Genomic DNA, 24,725 nt, shown 5'->3' with positions numbered 1-24,725 from the left:
GTCTATCACTTCATAATTAAGGTAGACACCTTGTATGACTTAAGTTCTTCTTATTCTGTTGGGAAGAAAACTCCAACATTTTATAGGGTCATTTTTGCTACGTAATATAAACTGTTGGTCGATCCAATAAAAGTTATTATAGGACAACTATATGACTCACGTAGTGATAAAATATTGTGCTTCAAGAAATATGACGTGTGTCATAAATGTGATTTTAAGCTTCCTCAAGGAGTTGCCAAATCTCTCATCTTGACCCACCCGCCTGGTACAGGAGAGTTAAAATATTTTTAAAATTCAAACTTTTTGGTTATTCTCATCACTTGCAAAGGCAAAAAAAAAGAAGAAGAAGAAGAAAAAAACGCCACAAAATATGTGACGTTTAATCACCCAATTTGAACCTTAATTTAGGAAGATTAAAAAAAAATAAAGCGAAAAATCCCTCCCCCCTTCCTAGTAGCGCGCGACCTATTTCTTGAGTGTGTGTTTTGATTACTTCGCCGCTTGGGGGCTTCGTGTTTGCTGAAGTCGGCACTGAAGTTTGTTTTAAATATCAATTAATCGTTTTCAGTTCCTGGTGGCCCTGGGGCAAGAATATTTTGCATCCCACACAGCCCAATCTACTAATGTTAAGTGGGTAAAAGAATATTCCAGATTATAATATCAATAAAATATAACCATGTTTCGATTGTTTAGTGCAATATAACTTTGGGGGTAAGAAGGCCTCTAATTGTTAACTCATAGAAGGCCTCCAAGATTGCTGCACCATCTCTGTTCTGGAATGTACTTTCACAAGTTGCAACTGTGTATCAAGCGTGCCTCTGTGCCCCAGATGTATTAATTTTATATAGTTCACAGATGGATCTTTCACGGATTGGTCAAGCTAACATCTAGGGTTCTGTGCTCTGGACAGCTGTCTCTCCTTATGTACTCTAATGATCTCTTTAGCATACCCGAATTTCCGTAAGCCGAATTTCGCTAAAAATCCTCCAATTATTTAGAAATGTAAAATGTTCTCATCACAGTATAAAAGTTAAGACTAAACCTAGTGCTAGCTACCAACGTGCATTATTCAGGTGTGTATTAAAATCAGCGTGTATTGTATACATAGAGCAGTTGTGTCCACGAGTAAGGACGTGGTACATCATCCATTTCATGAGCTGCTGCAAGGAAGAAGAACAGTTTTCTTCATTTTAAACGCGTAAGTTGTTTAATGCAGAAGGTGAATTATCTCCTTTCTTTCTTCTCCCAGCGCTTTGCTAAATATGATTTGTCTCTAAGCTAGTAACCTATAACTGTAGTTTGAGAAAGGGGGGATTTACTAAAAGTATGTGGGACTCTTCCAAGACCAAGAATGGAAAGCTCATCACAAATATATTAACTCTTTTTTTACACATATGCATTGCTATGTCGAAGTTCAACCGATAACAAGAAACCCATAATATTAGAGAGCAGTCACAAACCAAATCAGTACGTTGTATACGTGGACCGTTTGTTTGTTTGTTTTTTAATTTCGTGCAAAGCTACACGAGGGCTATCTGCACTAGCCGTCCCTAATTTAGCAGTGTAAGACGAGAGGGAAGGCAACTAGTCATCACCACCCACCGCCAACTCTTGGGCTAATCTTTTACCACGAATAGTGGGATTGACCGTCACATTATAACGCCCCCACGGCTGAAAGGGCGAGCATGTTTGGTGTGACGGGGATTCGAACCCGCCACCCTCAAATTGTGAGTCGAGCGCCCTAACCACCTGGCCATGCCGGGCCTACGTGGATCGAGTAAACACGTTTGTTCTTTTATTATAACTTGACTTTACTATTACGTTACTTGTAGTTTCGGTTCTTGAGAGTTCCTTTACCGTCGTTCAGCATGTATCACATTAACAGGTTAAACTTGAAGAGAGAATGAGTTTATGGGCAAAGTTCTGGTCCTTTAATCAACCACCATTTAAAATAAATATAAAACAATGTTCTAAATTCTTCTTGTCAACCCTTCCTTGAGTAACGCTACTTACATGAAAATGTAACCTTCTAAAATGAGGTCCAAAATCACCGTTTTAAAAATGACGAAGTAATCCCTTTTCCATTTTAGTCCAACCACACAATTTACAAGAAAACTAGCATAAACCACGATGTAATTGTAGCTAAAGTAATCACCAAAGTAATCCCTCTTCCATATCAGTCCAACCACACCATTTATAAGATGACTAGAAAAAATAACATAAACCACGATGTAATTGTAGCTAAAGTAATCACCATAACGACTAAATGTTGCTTTAGTAACCAACAACATCACTAAGTCTTTGTATATGGTCATTAGTACTGAGAGTGAGAGGCGATGGCTGACTTTTCTAATACAGATGTTTTCCACTGATATAGTGAGTCAGAGATGAGAATTCACCCGACAAGTTACCATTATGGTAATCATCATATGCATCATTCTTATTTCAAATAAGTCAGTGAACTAAGAGAACTGTCCAGATGTCGTATAACAGATGGTGGTATTTGGGACTGCACTAAGACAGCAATAACACAAGTGAAAAAATATTAAGCTATTAACATATCGGGGGGGTATTTCCAAGTAGTAAAGCGTTGAGTTGAAACTGCTCATGACTGCCAGGTCGTCATTAGCTAATGAATCCGTTATGCATACCAGAGTCATACACATTTTTTTCATTTATGAACGCTATCCGCTTTATTTTATTCAGCTGTAAAAATAATATAAATAACGTGGCTGGAAATTCTCATTTAACTGAGTGAGACAAACCATATAACTCTTTCACGTGTTTAAATTTTGTAGTGGAAAGTTTCTGTCTTTGTTTTTATACCAGTAAAACAAACATCATGTTTTTTTTTTTAAATAGGTAATTCAATATATGATATTTTAGCTATTGACATCCACGTACGATGAAATATTTCTTTTTTTTTGTCAGATTTTTAACTGTTCCTTTATCGAGCTGATTTCCATGTAAAAATAACAGCCACGTAAAATCAGTTCGACACAGTTTAGTGCGATTATTTTATAGGATTATTATATTTCTCGTGTTTGTACAGTAGAGCATACGAATGACTTTGTTGGGGTTAATAAAAGTGAAATGGAACTCAGCACAATAGTTAAGTGTTTATTAACAGATGTATATTGTGTGGGTTCAGCCGCAATTCAAAGAAAAAAAAATCTTTCAACTGCCGCTAAGCATACAATTACGCTAACCCAGCTAGTTCACTTGGTCTTACTAGGGTCACGTTGCCTGTTTATAATGTCGACCTCTCAGGTTAGAGAGTAACGACTTTCATGATCAGGTCACGTTGCCTGTTAATAATGTCGACCTCTCAGGTTAGAGAGTAACGACTTTCATGATCAGGTCACGTTGCCTGTTAATAATGTCGACCTCTCAGGTTAGAGAGTAACGACTTTCATGATCGGGTCACGTTGACGGTTAATAATGTCGACCTCTCAGGTTAGAAAGTAAAGACTTTCATGATCGGGTCACGTTGACGGTTAATAATGTCGACCTCTCAGGTTAGAAAGTAACGACTTTCATGATCAGGTCACGTTGACGGTTAATAATGTCGACCTCTCAGGTTAGAAAGTAAAGACTTTCATGATCGGGTCACGTTGACGGTTAATAATGTCGACCTCTCAGGCTAGAAAGTAACGACTTTCATGATCAGCTTTATTGGAGGTCTGGCTGCTGCGATTGAAGTTATTAGTTACACTTGGTAAAAACTGAAGGATAGTTTCCCTTCCCTTTCTTTTTATTTCCTCAAGTTTATATTGAGGGCGTCATTTAAGGTTGAATATACTCGCTAAATATGGTTTCTACTAATTAATGTAGAGGTCGCTGTACGGTGATCCTTGAGAAATGTTGCTGGACTTTTTTATCTTAAGAGTCTTAGACGATTCCACGTGTAGAAACCTCGGAGGGGTGTAAAATAAACTTGTTCCTGCTCTTCTTATGCTCAAAGAAATAACATTAAACGTTATGTGTTGTTTTGTTTCGTGTTCCTAAAGAAAAGTGTGGAGAGTGATCAACGTACATTTCAAGACTGGGATGGAGGAATAATTCTCTGATGGTCATAGAAACAAAATATATATAAAGGAACGGGGTGTGTGCTTAAAACTTCAACAACTACTACGCGCTTGCTGCCTTTCACGAGTCGAACCAAGTTGCTACTTCTGCTAAAGACGTTTGCTTCAAGTTTTGTTATCCATGCTCTATTTTCAATTTGTCCTTACTCTTTTTTGTAGCTTTCTTACTTACCTCTTCTGATTGATATCCCAAGCTTTTAAAAATTCCTTTGAGATTCATGTTGTATGTATACTTAGCTGTGATATTCTGTTACACCATGTACTTTATTGTTCCCCCCTCCACACACACACAAATAAAATATCCTTATAAACTAATAAATAAAAAAAGTATCTCACTCATTCTGTTTTGCATCGAATACTCGATATTCTGAAATAAGTTTGTTTCAAAATTACAAGTACTGAAAATGTGTTTTCCTTTGGCTTGTATTGTTTTAGGACGTGATGTAATCCAGCCTGTTTCTTATTTAATGTCTCCCAGGTGAGACAGCGGCAAGCTTATGGACTTACAACGCTAAAGTTTGGGGTTCGATTCCCCGCAGTGGACACAGCAGATAGCTCAATGTGACTTTGCTCTAAAACAAACTTTCCGGAAATTTTCTGAACCATGCAAATCACATATGCGCTCTGTATATGAACCTCCGGAACAGTATTCTCTCGAAGTATTAGTCTTCGGAACTAAGAAGCTCGTGAGCAATTAACCTTAAGGACTATAAGCCTCCGGAACTGTAAACCTTTTGAGGAAAAATGGATTATAATTCAAAGTTAAAATTGGGGAGGAAATCAATGAACTGGGATTTGGGCTCAAGGATTAGAAATTTTTGGTTTCTTGCTTGTCGAAACCGGATGTTCAGTGACTATCCTGATTGTGGTATGTGAAATATTCATTTCATTTAATTAAAAATTAAAACTTTAAATTATTTACATAATCGAGTATAGGTGGCGTGAATTGAAATTTTCCGCTGCCGTGACAAATATATACATCTTGTAAGCAAGGTAATAAAGACTTACAATATTTTATTTTTAAAGCATTTTATTATATATTTACTTCTCGTGAATGTTTTGAGCCTGTCTGAGGTTAGAGGTATTTTTCCTTGTCTACAAATAAAGTTGAAAGATCGAACGAGCTAGTTGTCTAATAGAAGAATAGACAGTAAAGACTTGCGGGAAATAACTATATTGAACAACTTTGGTAATCTAGACACAGATGTAATGTTAGAATACTTCTAGTTAGAGGTAGATGGAAAAATAGTGCAAGTGGTATTTAATGAAAACCACAAATTGGGTTATGAAAATCATATGGAATTTCCGAGTTCGAAAAATACAAGTCTAATTTTCGTCATTTTTTGGTTTCCACAGAGAATCATCCATAGTTATTTATTTAAATAACGTTTGTTTGTCTGATTTTACCTGTACTTTCAATGCATATCAGCTCATTGCTATCAAGTCGCTCACTTGATGCCTATAATGAGGCGTTAGGCAGTTAAATTATTAATTTAAATATCAGCATTCACAAACATGAAGCCTTTGACCTGCTATAACTATCTTTGTAATTAGATGTAATGGATTTTGACCCACACCATAACTATGACTTCTTTAGGAAAGAATTTTTGTTTAAGGTAACACTCAGTGGTTTAAGCGGATAATAACAAAGTCTCCGGTTTCATACCAAAACTAAATAAAACTCCATCGTGTGTATCATGTGAAACGGTTATTATCAATACATTATTGTACACGGTAATATTTATTAAAAGTCATTTAATGGAAAATGTTTATTATCGGTATATTATATATGGTAATATTTATTATCAGTACAACAGGCCCCCCACAGTGGCACAGCTGTATGTCTACGGAACTTACAACGCTAGAAATAGGGTTTCGATACCCGTAGTGGGCAGAGCACAGATACCCATTGTGTAGCTTTGTGCTTAATTACAAACAAACAAATAGTACAACAGATGCATAAGAAACTCCTTATTTGGACTCGTAAGCTTAAACATATTACCATTAATAGAAGCAATGCAACACGTACGAATCACGTGACACGCACCGCGAGCGCAGACTACATCAACATTAAAACAAGTAAACCTACACTTTCATTCCTTGCTTTGAGCCAACCTAGATCTACACGCTACACATAAGTGATGCGATTATCGAAAGTAAATGAAAGTTAAGCAGAAAAACCTATATCGAAACAGAGCGAATAAGTGACTTTCTTGTTTGTTTGTTTCAGAATTTTCCCGGAAAGCTACACAAGAGCTATCTGCGCTGGTCATTCCCAATTTTTAAATGATAGACTAAAGAGAAGGCAGCCAGTCAATAATACACACCGAATATTAACTCTTGACGAATAACGGAATTTGACTGTTCTTTTTTTATTTGACCATCTACTTCTCCAAACTGCGGAGTGTGTTTCTGCAACAAAGGAGCACGAACAATGAACCTTCGGATTCACAGATCGAGCACGCTAATCAGCTAGGCCACGTTTGACCCATGCGCTTTTAATTAAGTGCGGATATTGTAACCTCGCCTGGAATTAAACTTAACAAATAGGTGTGGCACCTATGTGTGCTAGCCAGCTCCACCCAGAGCTCAAAATTGAGGAACTGTATAGTGATGAGTCAACCATAACAGGTTTTCGTGGGAAAATCAGCTTTCTGGGCCGTTTATCCATCAAAACATGCGTGAATCAAAATATTATGTATATTTGTAACATAAAAATCGTTTATTATTTGCTTAATATCTAGATAGCCGTTAGTAAACAGCAAAGTTACGGTATTTTTACAATAGGTGGTCTGTTTTGTGTCCACTGCAGCGATCAAACGTCGAATTTTAGTGCTTTAAGCCTTCGAGTTTACCGCTGAGCCATCTGGTGTCGGTATTTATGCTGCTACTGCCAATGTGTGTCATTTTTACCGAGTGTGATATATAACCTTAATACATAATTAAAATGGTTTAGGAAAGAAAGTAAACACTCCATGGCCATTTGGTTAGGGCACTTGACTTGCAATCTGAGGGGCGCGGGTTCGAACCCCCGTCGCCCTTATAGCTGTAGGGTCGTTGTAATGTGACGGTCAATCCCACTATTCATTGGTAAAAAAGAATAGCCCAAGACTTGGCGGTGGGTGGTGATGACTAGCTGCCTTCCTTCTAGTCTTTCACTGCTAAATTAGGGACGGCTAGCGTAGATAGCCTTCGTGTAGCTTTGCACGAAGTTAAAAAACAACAACAAAGGTAACCACTCAGCGCTGCCAAACTTGCTTGTCTTTTTAAAGATCTTCTAACCCTAAATTGGCACCAGAGGTTAGTGATCTATCCGTGTTAATCTATTAAGTGTTTTAAAACCCAAATTAAGATTCTGTTTTTCAAATCTACTTTTTTCTTGCTTGGTTTCATTACATTGGCATTTATGTTAAAGTTTGGTAGAGGTTTTTACTTTTTAGTGATGATAAAGCTGATAACTATGGCGTTGTAGCTCACTTCATAGCCTCCGACATCAAACTATTCAAAAATATTTCTTGAAGCTTTATTTTAATCTTTAGGTTATCCGTTTTATATATATATATACTAGCCACAATAGATTTCACGCCCTTCGCTTGAATTTCCCTTATTCTATCGTTTTCACGCACGCCATTTAAGCTATGCTTTCTTGCAGACAAATTACGTGGTCACACAAACAAACTCAAGTAGACATCACTTTATTTAATAAAACTACACATAAAGTAAACAATAAACTAAAGTAATGGTATTTATAATAGTGTACCGAGTATGAAACAATTACGAGCATTCAATGTATGACAGGTTTCACAAGTTGAAACAAAAAAACAATAACACTAAAACACGTAGTAAAGAAATAGTATTTAAAAAGTGTTTATAACAGTCTATGAAACGAACCGAAGATAAACTATTGCAAAGTAAAGTAAATGTAAAGATGTAATGAAGGCAAACTTAGCTGGATATGCAGAAACGTCTGAATGCGCGTTCACGAAGTGATAAGCGTATGGTTTTTAACGAACTTCGCATGCGTATTTTAGACCTAAATAAGTCGAGAAAGCCCATAGAAATTGTATTAGTGTAATGGAAATTTAACGCGGGTGGGTTAAGTGGTGTTTGTGTGAAATACTTTGCAAATAACAAAATCTAAAGTTGAAATCGAAGCTAGCCGTCACGTGATGACGGTGACATTGTGCCATCGTGTATCAGACTCGTTGCATTAAATAGTTTACCTAAGCAGAAAAAAAAAAAAAAACAGTTAAGGCGATTCTGAAAGGAAAACCAATATGGAATCCGGACTCCTCGATATGAGATTTGTAGCATTTGATCGAGAAATTTACGAGAAAAGTTCCGGACATACAAACAGACACACTCAAACGTATTATTTATATAGATATACTATCTGACGCAGAGGGAAGACACGGATGAGTCAGGTTTGTCATCCCTATGTATTATGTTTTACAACATGGACTGTTCCTCAAATACTGATTGATTGTTGTAACGATATAAACGCACAAGTTTTTTGTTTTCTAACACAAATGACTTGTGGCCTTTAATTCAAAATTATGTTCATTTAAATACATTTTTGTGCTGTGAAGTCACATTTTACTGTGTGTTTATGTACAGGGTGTCCATAAAGTCTGGAATCAATGTAAACATATTATATTTAAAGTCGTAGTTACAATATATATGTTCAAAATGTCTATCGCCAAGTTCAAAACATGTTTGTAAACGATACAGCATAACTGAGATATTGGATTTCTTTCTGGATGTTTGTTACTGAACTTCGCAGCTATTTCTCTCTGTGTCCATCCTTGATGTCCACACAACAGGATAATTTCAACGCGCTCTTGTAAGCTTAACGACATGATTATTACGTATTGGCAACACAAACCTGCAACAAAAAGAATAAATCATAAAATTAATAAAAAAATGTTTCAAATAAAATAAGTTTACATTGATTCCAGACTTTATTAACACCTTGTAGATCGTATAAAATTCAATACAGAACTATGTATCAACCAACGCATTTGTGTTCTGTTTTGTTACCTCACAATGATTGTGTTACTTTTAACTTAAACTTGTGTTCTAAATATCGAACATGAGTCTTATGTTCCACGGAAAGCAAATCGTGTTTCTATTGCTCTTTTTTTTACAGAGTAGGTATAGATTTTTAATTATTTCTGTTTCGAGCATCTTCGTTAACTGTACAGTTCAATGATGACTGTCTGCTGTTTGATTATCTTGTTCCACGATCAAACTCAAACTTGTGTTCTAAACATCGAACATGAGTCTTATGTTCCACAGAACGTAAGTTGTGTTTTTATTGCTCTGATTATCTTGTTCCACACTCAGATCGTAATAAGCCTAACTCATTTAACGGTTCAGATATTTGCTAATATTTTTTTTTGTAATTAAACACAAAGCTACACAATGGGCTATCTGTGCTCTGCCCACCACGGGTTTCAAAACCGGTTTCTATTGTTATAAGTCCGCAGACATACCGCTGTGCCACTGGGGGGCTTACTAATAAAGGATGGGGAAAAATACGGCGGAAACTGTTGAAGTAAAAATACATGAAAAATCACTTTATCCTCTGTTGGCATAAAGAATTAGGCGGATCCTTAGGTTAACATTTCTGTTTAGCAGAATTATTTTTTTTTGTCACTTTAGCTACGTAAATTATCAGGATTGTTACTTTTCTAGTTATTCTGTTTTCAAATAAAAAAATATCCACACTGAAGGTGGCGTTCATTAGGGACTTTCACTGCCTCTTTTGTTGGTACAGGGCCATTAGGAAACAGAGGTATGTCTGCGGACTTACAACGCTAGAAATCGGGTTTCGATACCCGTGGTGGGCAGAACACAGATAGCCCATTGTGTAGCTTTGTGCATAACTTCAAATAAACAAACAAACCATTAGGAAAAAACTGTTAATATGCAAATATACAACTTGAATGATCGATAGAGAACTCTAAACACGATAATCAGAAATTAGAATGCTGTAAATAGAAACCAAAGTATTAAAAAAGTTAAGGTGCTGAAATTAGGGATTCGATTCCTGAGATGGCAACAAATCAGATAGCCCTTTGTGTAACTTTGAGTTTAAATAAAACAAACAAACCAACAATGGTAATAACAATAATAATAATGACAAAACATAAACTTGATATTCATAAATAAATCCTCATTTCGAGGCGGATGTTTTTTGGTATTTTTTATTAATCCTTTTTTCTCTCAATATGTCTTTTTAGCCAAAACATAAGTATGCTGACTTATTTGATGTTAATTCAAAGTCTTAAGAATTTGCTCATGAAAACAAGATACCTTAGATAAGCACTCAGCACAAAAACGTTTTCTTTCGTACTACCATTTACAGTTTCCTGGACCTTGAGGTTTCTAAAATAGTTCTTGGATTCGACCAAGAATTTTAAGTCAGGTGGTTTCACAAGGCGAAAAAGAAAATTTTTCATTGTGGTATTTTCTACGTGTCTTTGTTTTTAATAGGGTCATATAGCTTTAAACAAAAACACAACATAAAGTTCCATTGCCAACCAACAGTCCGTGTTACAACATAAGCTGAAACTCGAGTCGTTTATTTAAGGAACTTGCGTTTTGTGGTTGAAAACATTGTTGTCGCTGCAGCAAATCGACTGTTACATTGTTTCTTCCCACCTAAAACAGTGACGACGTCTAATTCAGCCCCATTCCATTTCTACCGATACTTTTATTGAAAATAAAGTTCCATTGGTTTATTAATACAATTAATTAGTAACCGTTTATGATCGATCCTGTAACCTAATCGCTCTAGTCACTGCTATATCTAAGAATTCAGGCTTAGCTGTCTCGTCGTTTGCACACACACACGAATAACTAGATACTTTTAACACTAGGGTGCTAATGTAGCATACGGCATATTTAGATGTAAAACACATGTAGATTAGCCATCTTTTACCACATATAGTTACCTCTTTGGATACAGCTTTGTTTGACAACTTCCTCAGTCCGAATTTACAGTTCCATTTCATAATGATATAAATAACATCAAATTATGTGGGCGGTTAAAATCAGTACTATATAACATTCATGAAAGTTAGTATCAAAGTCAATACCCAGATGTTTATTATGAGACTAACATAAAGAAAACTGTCCATTGCCAGTTCCTGTCATTATCCTTTAACTCATAAATGAAAATGTCTACGGTCATAGCACCCAAAGGCGTTGGAGACATACCATCTACCAAACATAATCCAAACGCAAATGTCAAACTAGTTAGGCATTACAGAAGATCAAATTAGGGGTAAGGATTTGCTTTGACACGCAACGTCTCAACTGTTACTGCCTTTCGCTGTCAGCAGCCAGTTGTGTGAAGGCAGTCACTTCCAATATATTAAAATAAACTAGAAATGTTGAAATGACGTTGTAGTAGAAAAAAACCTCCCTATATTTCTGTGTTTGTATGATTCCCAACCTCTACCCTTTAAAACATTATGGTAATTGGAACTATAAACCTTTTCCTTGATAGTTTCTGTAGTAATTACACACCCAACCTCCTCTCTTATATACAAGCCGATCTGAACTGTATTATATATATACAAGAAGGTAGGTAGGTACTAGGTATATAAATATTGTTGACTTTGCTCTGTCAGAGGGAAATTTAGTTGTTTCGTAATTATTTCATTTTTCTTGAATATCTTCTCATGTTTTTAAACTGACGTTTGTGTAGGATATTTATTTCGCTGACTTGTCTATATGATCGACTGGATCTTCCGGTTTAATAATCAGTACAATTTAAAATCCGTTACCTACTTTTCTGACTGGTATCCAAGTCATGCACTTCGCAGGTATTTCGTGTCCTGACGTGATGCCACTCGAGCTTTCGTTAACTTTTGAGCACACTAGCATGACTAACTCCCCTTTTTTTTTTATCTGCAACCTAAATATTTTGTGCTCCAACGACTATTTAAATATTATTGTCACTACCAATTAAATGAAAACTTCAGTAACAAGCCACATTATGACTATAAAAAGCCTGCAGTATCTATTAATAGGTTTTAAAAAGTGTATAATATATTGAATATACATACGCATAAGGATATATATATATATATCATGCTTGTATATAAAACTATATAAGTTGTGTTGATATTCAAAAGTTCTTGTTTCTTATTCTGTTTATTCAACTTTAGGTGCACGCCAAGCACGAGGAAAAGTCGGATTGCAGACAGGTTTTTCGCGAATACAACAGAGAGTTTTTGTTGCCAAAAGGAACCAACCCTGAAATGATTAAGTCATCCTTATCGAAAGATGGTGTCCTGACGATCGAAGCGCCTCTACCGGCCTTGGAAGGACCAAAAGAACGAATGATTACTATTGATAAAGCCTAAAGAAAAATCAAAGAAAAAAAAACAACTAAATACAGTAGCTTTTCTTTACAGGCAGAGTTTAATCGTTGCTGTTTTTCATAAATTATCAAATATTCTGAATTTAAAAAATCGCTTCTGCCTTTCTAATCTGAAACTGATCAAGTGTCTTTGTCGTTACAAAACATTTCTTTACAAGTGATATAATGCTTTGTCTGCTCATGAAAGCTACTTGTTACACTTTATTAGTCAGTATTGCTTCTGCCTTTCTAATCTGAAACTGATCAAGTGTCTTTGTCGTTACAAAACATTTTTTACAAGTGATATAATGCTTTGTCTGCTCATGAAAGCTACTTGTTACACTTTATTAGTCAGTGTTGGCATTCCTTTTGTTTAAGTGTCTTACTTACTATAAAATAAACACTGAACACTGTGATTACGAATTAACTGTAATTCAGGCAAATTCTTAGAAAACATTACATTAGTAAAAAGAAAATACAATAGGGATCCCGTTTTTAGTTAGTTAGTTTTATTTTTAAATTACATATCATGGAAGTGTACACGTGCAAAGTTTGTATTCCACTAGGAAGTTCATATCCTCAGCAGCTTTGTCAGTGACTTATATCCTCCGTCTGGCACGAGATTTGTGGAATATTTATTTGTACTGATGTTTCGTTCTAATAAAATATTTTTTTCTTTCGGTTTTCTCATATATAAGTCGATCCGAGTTTCCTTATAACTATCACCTTTGGAAATATTTCAGTATAGCTTGTAACATAACCACTCGTTAATTAAATTATTTTGAACTTTAAATTGTTGAAAATGACCTCTGGAAAAATTAAAACCTTTAAGATAATTCAGTCCGTCATGCTAATCATTTCAAATCATACGAACTTGAAAACAGACAAACAAACTTTCTTTTTTTGCCAAACTAGAAAGACTTCCAAACTTATACAACTGTATATTTTGTAATGTTTGCAGGCTATGTTGATTTAATTTTACATTCCTGAACAGTAGTTGTTTCGCTAGCACGTATGTATTACTCGCAAAAGTTACTTATCAGTTTCGAAATAGTATTAGCTTACACTGCATTATTCGGTTACACTTCGTTGAACTATGACGTAATTGCAAATCGTTTCTTTTTGATATATATTAAACGTTTGTTTACGTCAGAGATGATCGTTCGATTTCGACCAGAATTGTACATTAAATGTTTAATCCTCCTTCCCTCCCACACAAAATGTCTACGTCAATACCCTGTTATTCACTCACTTTATGCTCGTTACTTTCGCAATTTTCTCAAACCTTATTTAAACACTTAGAGCCTTGTGCAACAAATGTGCTCACGTGTTAACAAAGCTGCAGCTGGGTCAATAATTAATAATTACTTCTTTGAGTTATTGTTGCCTAAATAATGTGTGACGATAATCATATTTTGTTTCTGATGAAAGACCTTAATTAATCAGGTTGTGACTTCCCCAGTTTTAACAACCTAATATGCATTTTTAACTCGAAATTCTGGGAGTGTTTACTACTACTTTAATGAAGATATTTAGGGTTAATTTAATCCCTAAAATGTAAGAACTCCGTGCGTTTTGTTGTACAGATGACTAGACTGAGCAATCAATTATCTTTCCAATTTTCAATAACATGTATATAGACACACACAAAAAAACAACAACAACATTTGTTTGTTTAAAGTTAAGCACAAAGCTACACAATGGGCTATCTGTGTTCTGTCTACCACAGGTATCGAGATCCAGTTTCTAGCGTTGTAAGTCCGCAGACAAACCGCTGTGCCACAAGGGAAAAAACAACAACAGCAAGAGTATAACAAAACTACATTTAGCATAACGACGAGTGTGTATGTGGGAGGGAAGGCAACTGATCCCCACATTTTTGGAAAGATAGTTCTTTTGATATATACAATATATATATATATATATATATATTTAGAAAAAATAACTAACATTATATATATAATATATACATTATTATTTTGGGCGAGAGTTACTTTATTTTCCATTGATTGCTCATACTCATTCCTCCTTCCTACCAACGGATTCATTCACCTAATGTCAAACGATAAACTAGTTCTTTGAAGAGCTTTGGAAAATTTCCATCCCAACCTTCGGATCACGGCTCGCCACTGGATGGTAGCTTGTTAACCGAGCGTTTGTATATCTTTATTAATAGAAAGTTTTAAAATATTAGTTCCAAATATAATGGAATGGATTAGTGTGTGAGAAACAAAACAATAAATCTCATTATGGGGACAGCGGGCCAAACATATTGGTCAAATCAGAAGAAAAACGAAAGATCCACAATATGAAAAGATCATGTTTATTTCGGGATGGCGTCAGGAAGCTAACTGTTGCATCTAAAAATAACTATGTGAGATCAGATACTGGTCTCAGTTTGATTAAAAATTCAAAGGCGTTCCATATTAAGTTTCAGATGGCTAAGATTAGGACGCCGAGAGTAAATTAACCTTTAAAGACTAGGTGTATATATATATATATGGAATTTTGTCCGTACAAAAAAAATAAGAACATCGCAGAATTTGGATCTAAATGAGTCGTCCTAAGTTAGAATTACGTAAATTTTAATGAGTGTTTTAATAACTTAATGATTACATTATCAACTGTGTGTAATATAATTTTGCAACTAAATCGGTATGTACTGTAAATATATACAAAACAATTCTCAGTGTGTCTGGCGAGCCATTTTTTGTGTAGTTTTTTATTCTATACAGTTTGTGAAAAAAATAAAAAACAGATGCAAGGTAGTTAAAATACTGACAATATGCACTACATGTCTGTTAGAAACACCCCTTCTACGTACAAAGGTTTACTGCACTACCCGTCCTTAATTTTGAAGTGATAGACTAGAGTGAAGGCAACTAGTCAACACCACGCACCGAAAACTCTTGTCGAATGGAATAATGAGATTTTATCGTTACTCTTATAACGCATACATGGCCTCAAACTACGGAAAAAAATATGAGAAATGTACTTCTGAAGTTATCATAGTAAATATTCACCATATTTATCATTTGTTTATCTAGCAATATCAAATATGTTCAGTTTTCATTTCATTTAGTAACTGTAATGTCTCATTTCACTGAGGGCCAAATCACTCACTAGTTGTGGTGTTTTTCTTTCTTTTCAATATAATGCTATTTTTATATAAGGGAGGAATTTAGGCTCGTTTCCAAGCAAATTAACAACCTCTTCATATTCAGAGTATGTCAAACTGTATCAAAAAAGACAAAAACGGTGACTCAGAGACAAACTTCAAAGCTTATAACACTAAAGTTCGGGATTCGATCACTGCGATGGGTACAGTCTAGATAACTTGACACGAGCTTAACAACAAACTAACTTTATTAAACGCAAATGAAGGATGTATTTACACAAGTTATTATATATCACTATATTTCTTTCGGTAGCCATAACACTAAAATAACTAATCCCTGGCTTATCCGTGACGTATCTAGTGCTTTGATTTTTTAGAGTTTGCAAAATTTACAAATGATACTTTTAAAACATTTCACAAATTATTTATTCTGTTTGAAAATTAATCATATTTCATTTGCTTTTTTTTTTCATTATTCAAATTGATTTTATTTCTTTTTTTTCGTACTTGATTAACAATAATTATCATCACAATGTTCTAAAATAGTAGATTTCTTTTTCATTATCGTTGACAGACGATTCGTGTTTTGTTTTGTATAGTTATTATTAAGCACAAAGCTGCACAATGCGCTATCTATGCTCTTCCCTCCCGTTACTTTATTTGGTATGGAAATTCATTTTTTTAACGCTATAAGCCCTCATATACTGAGCCACCGGGAACATGATTCACGAATTTTTTTTCAAAAAATGAAAATTTTTTATGATTTGGAGAACAAAAATGCACTGCTCAGAACAATTAATAATTATTGTAGCTATTACAAGGCAAAGTTATAGAACAATGTTAATCACCACTATTCTTTATTATTCTTATGAAAACCGGGCATCTGATTGTCATTCATGTGATTTAAAACGCAAATGAATGGCCATTGAGTCTAAACTAGATAACTGCTTGGATCAAAAGCTAACGGTGATGTATGGTGGCTACATACAATATTTTCAAAGTCACTTACGAAGTTCAAAGTAGTTCAAATTATTTATAAACCATGGCTAGATCTTACAGAGGACATCTGGATGCTTCACGTTGAGAGCCATTGGACTAATGAAAGCCAGCCAATCGCAGAGAATTGTTGCAAAATAGATTTTAAGTGTCTCGAACCAGTGATACGGTTGTTCGAATACCTGGATGAAGCAAACTATTATCCAAAAACAGCTGAAATGGTACATACTGCATAATATTTTTTGTTCGTTTATTGACCATAATAATGTAATATGTTTAACTTAATCCGTTTACTCTATTTTCTTTTCTTCGTTAAATAGTAACTTACAATGCTCTAGTCAAACTGTAAAGATGTTTGCTATCGCAGCTGGACGCCATGTCGGTGTGCAGATGGTTAGTAACAGATGCCCATTGAGATACGTTCCTCTCATAGCAAAGCACAAAACATATCTCTTGCAATAGTCATATCCATCGGATATGTGGAGCAGTAGTATTTTCTGCAGCTAAGACGCTCTTTACTCTGCAGCCAGATAACAGACTTTATCCATTTAAAGGATACCTTGAAGCAGGTTCACATTATTTTCATAGTAAAACGTAATGATATGGCAGGTAGTAGAAGTGTGGTATGCCCAGGTGAACTGAATGCAGATTTGAGATTTACCTTATAGGTTCGTTTAACGAGAAATTCGAACAAGTTGTGATACTCCAGATCAGTGCTGAATTTAAGCTAAAAAATAAGCAGACTGGACTCAAGATATAATACACTACGAATACAATCTGAATTAAAACTTAAAACAATAACACATTGGTTTCACTTGCTTAAGATGGACTGTCTCTTCTTTAGAGTCAAGATCAGGTCCAGTTTGAATGATACCAGGAATCAGACTAACTAAATGAGAGGTTTCAAACTTCGTATTTTCCTAGCACGAAAGCACTATCATGTGATTGGTCGTTATCATTTCACAGTGGTATGGCCAAAACCTCTATGTATAACCTATGAAGGACATTGCCCTCGACATCCAGAACAAGGTCGCATGCAGCAATGTTGTCCACGGGAGGTAACAGGCTACAACTAACTTTGAGAATAAAAAAAAATAAAAATATGTTTGAAGCAAGATCGGCTTTATAACTATTCTTAGCCACATGTTACGTATAAACCTGCTCATATTTAGAGCGAAGAATAGACACAGAATAAATACTTATATTAAAGAAAGAAGAAACTGATAATGTATTCCAATATCACATAAGCATGGTGTGAGCAGAAATAACATTAGTGTACGAATATACTGCAGAATGGTACACACACATAGGGGCCATATCCTACGACTCTTTGTTCTATCATATGCTGATGCAATTGACCCTATCCTCAGTATAGTGGTTGCTCCATTCCTTGAAGAAGAGATTGACCAAATAGAGTGGCTTCTTGTTCATCAGACGTCTAGCCCATCTTGAAAGAAGCGTTAAATTTTGTCAAGTGACTCCAAACACTAAAGAAGCCCTAAAACCAGCATTTTCAGAGGAGTAATTAAAAATCACTCAGGATCCTGTCAACAGTGATTACATACAATACCGTTTGCAGGCCTTCCTTGCTGTTCATGATGACCAATCTCCATCTTGAAAAGAAATGTCATTAATTGTAAAGATGAAAAGCCATCTCTACCTAATACTCATTTGCAAAATTACGATGAATAACTAATCATTATCATTTGAAATCACTTGAATGATCATTGTATGTCCAACTTGCGTAAAAATTACCTGAATTGAAGTTTAATATAGTTGTTTTGAGCAGTGTGGTTCAACTATTTTGCGTCCACTTACTTAAAGGTGTTAAACTAAACAAGACAAAAAAGGCTAATATTCTTCCTCTCGGAAATAAGTTATATAAATGATAACGTGGATTGGCATTGCAAAAATTTTTTTTTCGTCATTTGGTTATAATATTGTGGTAGTATTCTTAATTTAAGCCTTTTACTCTGTTTTTTTTGTTTTTTTTTTGTTGTTGTTAGATAACATTTTACAGCGTTTTCAAACCAATGATATGGTTGTTCATTTCGGGTATTTACAAAAGCAAAAGGAACTATACATACAAAAACATTGTCATCTGTTCTAAACTTTCTAAAAGAAGCTTAACACAAGTACTTTCAAAAAATGCATTCTTCTTCATTAGGGGCAAAATCTTAACGCACAAGGAAGGACCTTTTGTTTAAAAGCGTTTGAGCTAATCATTTTTCTTTCTATTTGTTTATTAGTTATTATCAGTTACCTTTTGTATATAAAGTACTAAGTAAAAATCACGCATAGTCATTTCTTTCCTTTCTCTTATGTCGCAGTGTGTTCTATCAGTGGTTAAAACATTTGAAACATTTATCGTAGCTGTATAAATATTATTGTCAACTATATTTTCATTGTTTGATTTAGATACTTGCTAAAAGGTGAGCTGGCATTAGCATCAAGTAGTCCTAGAATATCTAGCCTGGATAATTCAGCGTTTATATTCCGTCTATCTCCGATAGCTAGAAGGTTCACAATGATGTCAAAAATCTAGTAACTTTCGAACAATATTTAGACAATGGTACATTCGATATAAGCACTAGTAAGCATTTAGGTGTGAAGGACTTATTTAAGTAGTGAAGGAGAATTCAGAAAAGTTAGTGAGTGAATGCGTACATTCAGTGTTTGTAGTCTATCAAGTTACTCTGTTGGTTAGCAAAGAAATTATAGTGAAACTGGAAATGAAAAGGTTATTTTTTGAACTTAGGCTTATAACTGTGTACAAGTTAACTTAGATTGTAGCAAAACATTGTATAAGAAATAATTAACCCTAATGTGGCTTTGCTATAAAATACACACACGCTGTTTGAAAGAAAATCGTTTTTCTTTTCGTTACTAATATTTGTAGTGTGAAATGATAAAATTACATATTGTTGTAAGGTGTTTCATCGTTGGGCGGGGTCCCGGTATGGCCAGGTGGTTAAAGCGCTCGACTCGCAATCTGCGGGATGCGGGTTCGAATCCCCGTCTCACCAAACGTACTCGCCCCTTTCAGCCGTGGGGGCGTTATAATGTGACGGTCAATCCCACTATTCGTTGTTAAAAGAGTAGCCCAAGAGTTGGCGGTGGGTGGTGATGACTAGCTGCCTTCCCTCTAGTCTTACACTGTTAAATTAGGGACGGCTAGCGCAGATAGCCCTCGTGTAGCTTTGCGCGAAATTCAAAACAAACAATCATTGGTCGGATTTTTTTAGATTATTTGGTAAAAATAATGTCAAGTCGAGTTCATGTAACGATAAAGACTATCTGCTGTGTCCACGGGGGGAATCGAACCCCTGGTTCTAGCGTTGTAAATCCGAAGACTTACCGCTGTCCTGCCGGGGGACGCCTTCAAACAGATAACGGTAGTAAAAATAATATAAGTAATAAAACCTTATTTTGAACAAGAAATCATTATAATGCTTACGATTTGTTTCTAATTAAGCACAAAGCTATACAATAGGCTATCGGTGCTCTTCTCACCACGGGCATCGAAACTCAGTTTCTAGCGTTGTAAATCCGCAGATACTAGGTGCCACTAGGGGGCAATACTTACGAAATGTCTTCAAATAGATAACTTAATCTTCTAATTTAGTCAGAGTAGATAGCTTTACCGATTTGTACAGAGGAATGCATATGTATTGCTTTCTAAATTCTTAGACTTAAAAAATTGCTCAAAAACAAGCGGAAAGGAAATTAAAACAAAAGTATATATATATACATTTAATTAAACTTAATGGTGAAAATTAGGAAAATTTTCTTACCTTAGAGGAACAACTGGAGATGTAAGATTGTTTACATGTATACGGATAAAGCCATTTCATAACATACACCTGACTGTTGTTAGGAAAATCAACCCTTGTGCATTTATAAGGCAATACTTTAAGTAAATAGTGATTCAATATTTTGATGTTTAATAACCAGAGTGCCGGGCATATAAATCTACAATTGCGATTTTCGACCTTTTTTTTTTTTTTTTTTTACAAAACATTAAATAACATAGATGGCGTTGTAATCGTCAAGTTGGAACAATGGCAACTACTATGGATGATGATTCTAATGTTACGCCTAATATGCAGTTAAAAACAATCACTGAAGCAGAATTAATTGGAAATATTCCTACAGATTTCAGCATAACGTGTTTTGAAAATTGCATTTTTGTGGTTATTACCCAGTTTGGAAAACTTGGAACACTGGTTCATATTACCAAAGACGTACCCCATGAAGTAAACTGTAGCACTGATGATCGAGCTGTTTTCAGTACTAAGGTTATTTTCGGAAACGATGAATCTTATGTGCATGCTGCGGCAAGATATCTGGTTTCTTTAATGGAAACCAGTAAAACAGTTTTGTTAGCAATAGCGCTGAAAGACTGGGATAAAGATACTGTAATAACCATTGGAAATCGAGCTAAACAAGTCTTTCAGAAAGCATTAGTAGGAGTTTGACTGACTTTTAGAGGTTTGAAACGATCGGAAGAACAAGTGTAGTAGTTGTAGTTAAATATGAAATTGAATTTTTAAAGAATGGCCAAAAAAGAACGAAAAGCAAAAACTAAAAAGTTGAAGGTCTCTTGTAAACACCGAAATATAACGATATGGAATTGACATTTTTAAAAAAATTCAAACGCTATGCATTAACTTCAAAAATCAGTTATACCAGTAAAATGAATTATGTAAGTTGTAACTGTCGTCGAATAAAGCAATGTATTTTATTGAAAATGAATATATAGTGTAACAGAATAAGACAAAAGTAGAATTTGATATCTCACAATAGAATAAAGCAAAATGTAATTTATGCAGGTCAATTTTAGTGAATGTTTTGTTTATTAAATGTACTTATTAAGAAATATTCCATTCCAGCTAAATTACAGTTGGTGTAAAATAATTCTGTTTCAGTCTTTAGAAGACTTAAAAGTTTAATTAATAGTAGTAACTATTTTTACAATTGACATGCTAAATTTATTTTTATTTAAGGTATTAAGTTCTTTAATCTAGTACACAAGAAAAAACACAAAATGTATCAAAGTTCACAAATGTTTTAATTATAACATTTTAATTTCAATAGTATATGCTGAATAATTAGTATTAAATAGTTACTCCAACAATAATTGATTATTGTGGTTGATGAGTGTATGTATGTGTGTATTTTAGTCAATTTTGTACAAAATACATTCAGTTTTAAAATTTTTAATCTTGAATGTTTCTGCATCTAACAAAGTGGAACTACTCATGATTCTTTATTAATAAAAAATATAACCAAACTATTATAAAAAATCTTGCATAAAACAATTAGTATGAGCATTGAATATGAAAAATTCCTATTTTGGGTGAAGCCTTGATTACAATTTTCATTGTCAGTTATATAGTGATTTATCAAAGAGACAGAACTGATTCATGTTTGGATACTTGTTATTCAATTACTACAAAAATTGTGTTTCATACATTTGTAAAAAAAACATCAATATTTTGCAAGTTTTTCTTTAGTGTTAACTCAGAATAAAATTACCAACATAGGTTCAAGCCTAACCCCATAACTTTATGTTATTTCCATAAAAGCAAGCTACATGTGATTATTTTATTGTAATTTTATATTACAGTAACTGAGAAAAAATTGTTTAAGTATTTTGTAAATGTTAAGAAAAAATATACAAAAATCCACATTAATATTCAGTTAATGTAATTTTAATGACTAGGGAGTTGTCATTAAAACTAACTATTTTAGTTTTAATTTGTCAAAGTTTAATTTCTGTAGTAAATGATAAAGCATAAAATTGTATTTATTGGTACATGTATTACTAACATTGTTAAAAGAAACTCGTTAAAGATGCCTATTTGATACTGTTGGTGTTAAATAACTGTATAATTGAAATCTAACATTTGTATTTTATATATATTTGCTTGTATTGTTTTCAAGTATAATAGCTTTTCTTTCTTGTCAGATATAACACTGTAATGTTTCTCTTGTGAGCATTTCTTTGCTTCTCATTGATCCTTACTTGCAAAGAAATATGACAGATCTATCTCCAAGTTGCTAACTACAAGAATAAAAGAACGTACTAATGTGACTGGGATATACATCTGTAATACTCATAATTCACCACATTCTGTTCAAGTATAATTATTTATTTGAATTTGATAACTTTAATCCCTTTGCAACCAGGCATTGCAACCAAGGAAAATTGAGAAATTTAACTAAATATGAAAAATTTTGGATTCAGTGTGAAAAACCATTATCAGAATACCTTCATAGGGTGCTTACATATAAAAATAGGGAGTGTATCAATGACCGTATGGTAAGCAAGGAACCTAATATTGTAAGTAAATCTAAGCTGAAGTTTTGTAATTACTAGTTTGAAGCTAATTGAAGATAACTTCTATTTGGCATTCATCTTTTCCACAAATTTTAAATATGTTCCACTTTCATTTTCTCTACAGGAAAGGGTTTGGGGATGACAGAGTGATGCTATTTTTCATATCTTTTTGTAGGCATCTACTTTTCATGAAGAACTAGAGTTTTATACACGATATTTTAATGAAACTTTACTTGTCACTTTCTTTCGGGACTGGGAAGAACCCTGTTTATTTAGGTATTGAAAATTCAAGGTCACCATTAAAACATTATTATTGCAAAATACAAATTTATAAAAACAATATTTATGAACTCACCAAAACCATCAACCATTCAACTCGTAGCTATTTTCGATTATCTCTTGATGAATTTGAAATTAACAGTTTTTCTTCTCTCATCATTTATACATTAAGAATCAGCTAAATAGTTGTCTTGGAACTCATTTGTTACCTACCTTCTTAGTAATGTTTTAGCCGTAATTCATAAATTATTTTCATGAATTTCTTGTGCAAAATATGTTTTGTATTTTATATATTGAATTTGTAACATGTTTCTTATAATTGTGTTGTAATCATGAACAAGTACTTGTATATAATTTATTTCATCAACTCGAAAATATATTTGAATGTTTTTATTACTTAAGGTTCTTTCCATTGCTTTAAATAACAAATACTAATTAGTCATTGATTATGCTTATGAGTGATAACTTCTTAACTTTGTTCCCTCTTGATTGTACACAGTTTCGTAAATTTCTAATGTAATACTTGAAATTTATATACATAACCATGTTAGATAAGTTTGTTTCCTGGGAATAATTGCTGTAATTGTAACAAAACAACAAAATGAATTCATGTTGTGTAGTTGGAAGTATTCTTTAAAAACTTTGTTTGACAATAGTTAACTCAGTTTACTTTTAGTATAAGTAACCAAAAACAGTTTGTAATCCAATACCACCAAGCTGCAGTCTGTTAGTTAAAAAAGTGCAATTTGGACCATCTGGAAAGTTTCAAGTTTCATTCATAAATAGTTTTGTATCTTAATTACATCAAATATTATAAAATTCATTAGGAAAAGATGTAAGTCCATATTTTTATTGGTACTCTTTCACAAGAACGTGAATGTTGAAAGGAAAATTAGCTATTTAAAATATTTCTTCTCATTTTGGCCTTTATCCCGGAAAAGGTCATTTGGATAGAACATTGTTTAAAGATCTGTCTTTCACACAGTTTTAACCCTATTTATAGCATCTGACTGCAGTGTAAAGATGCACTTGTACCTAAAATGCAATTATTCCAGTGGTATTAGATAATCTAAAAATAACTGTACTTTCATAAATGAGTTACATTTAAAAATGCTAAAATACATTTTACCACAAAAATTATTTTGGAAAATGACATTTGTTAAAAATTTCTTTTAAGTAAATTTTATTTTAAAATGAGTTTTTTTTATTTAACACTTAATATTATTAACCAGACTTCATTACTGCAAATACATGAGTAGACCATTTTATGATTTTAAACAACACAAAGTGTATTGTCTAAATCACAGAGGTAAAGAAAATTAAAAACAAAAAAAAAAGATCATACATGCAAGCTTCCCTGCTTTATATATATATATATAGAAAGCAAGAGGATAGCATAGCAATAAGATGTGGGTATTCTCGATAACATTTATATAAATTATCAGTAACATATGTAACAAATATATTGTAATTAATAACAATGCATTACAGACATCAATGGATAAATTAATGATGAACATTTTACAG

At 33.8% G+C, this 24,725-nt stretch overlaps 1 protein-coding gene and 1 pseudogene across 1 annotated transcript; both read left to right on the top strand.

The window, feature by feature from the left end:
* LOC106459916 overlaps window positions 1–13,156 on the top strand; it is a 16,825-nt pseudogene extending 3,669 nt beyond the window's left edge.
* Window positions 13,157–20,637: 7,481 nt separating this feature from the next.
* LOC106459915 (proteasome assembly chaperone 3-like) lies at window positions 20,638–21,054 on the top strand. The gene has a single exon (XM_013919583.2). The coding sequence runs from the start codon at window positions 20,638–20,640 to the stop codon at window positions 21,052–21,054; it is 417 nt and encodes a 138-aa protein (XP_013775037.2).
* The last annotated feature ends 3,671 nt before the right edge of the window (window positions 21,055–24,725 follow it).

This window comes from Limulus polyphemus, unplaced genomic scaffold (genome assembly GCF_000517525.1).
Source record: "Limulus polyphemus unplaced genomic scaffold, Limulus_polyphemus-2.1.2 Scaffold680, whole genome shotgun sequence".
Lineage (NCBI taxonomy): Eukaryota > Metazoa > Arthropoda > Merostomata > Xiphosura > Limulidae > Limulus > Limulus polyphemus.
Note: the sequence above shows the minus strand (reverse complement) of the source record. Positions and strands in the feature narration are given on the sequence as shown.

Excerpts from the sequence above, each read along its gene's own strand:
- LOC106459915 (XM_013919583.2), top strand. The coding sequence starts at position 20,638 with ATGGCAACTACTATGGATGATGATTCTAATGTTACGCCTAATATGCAG.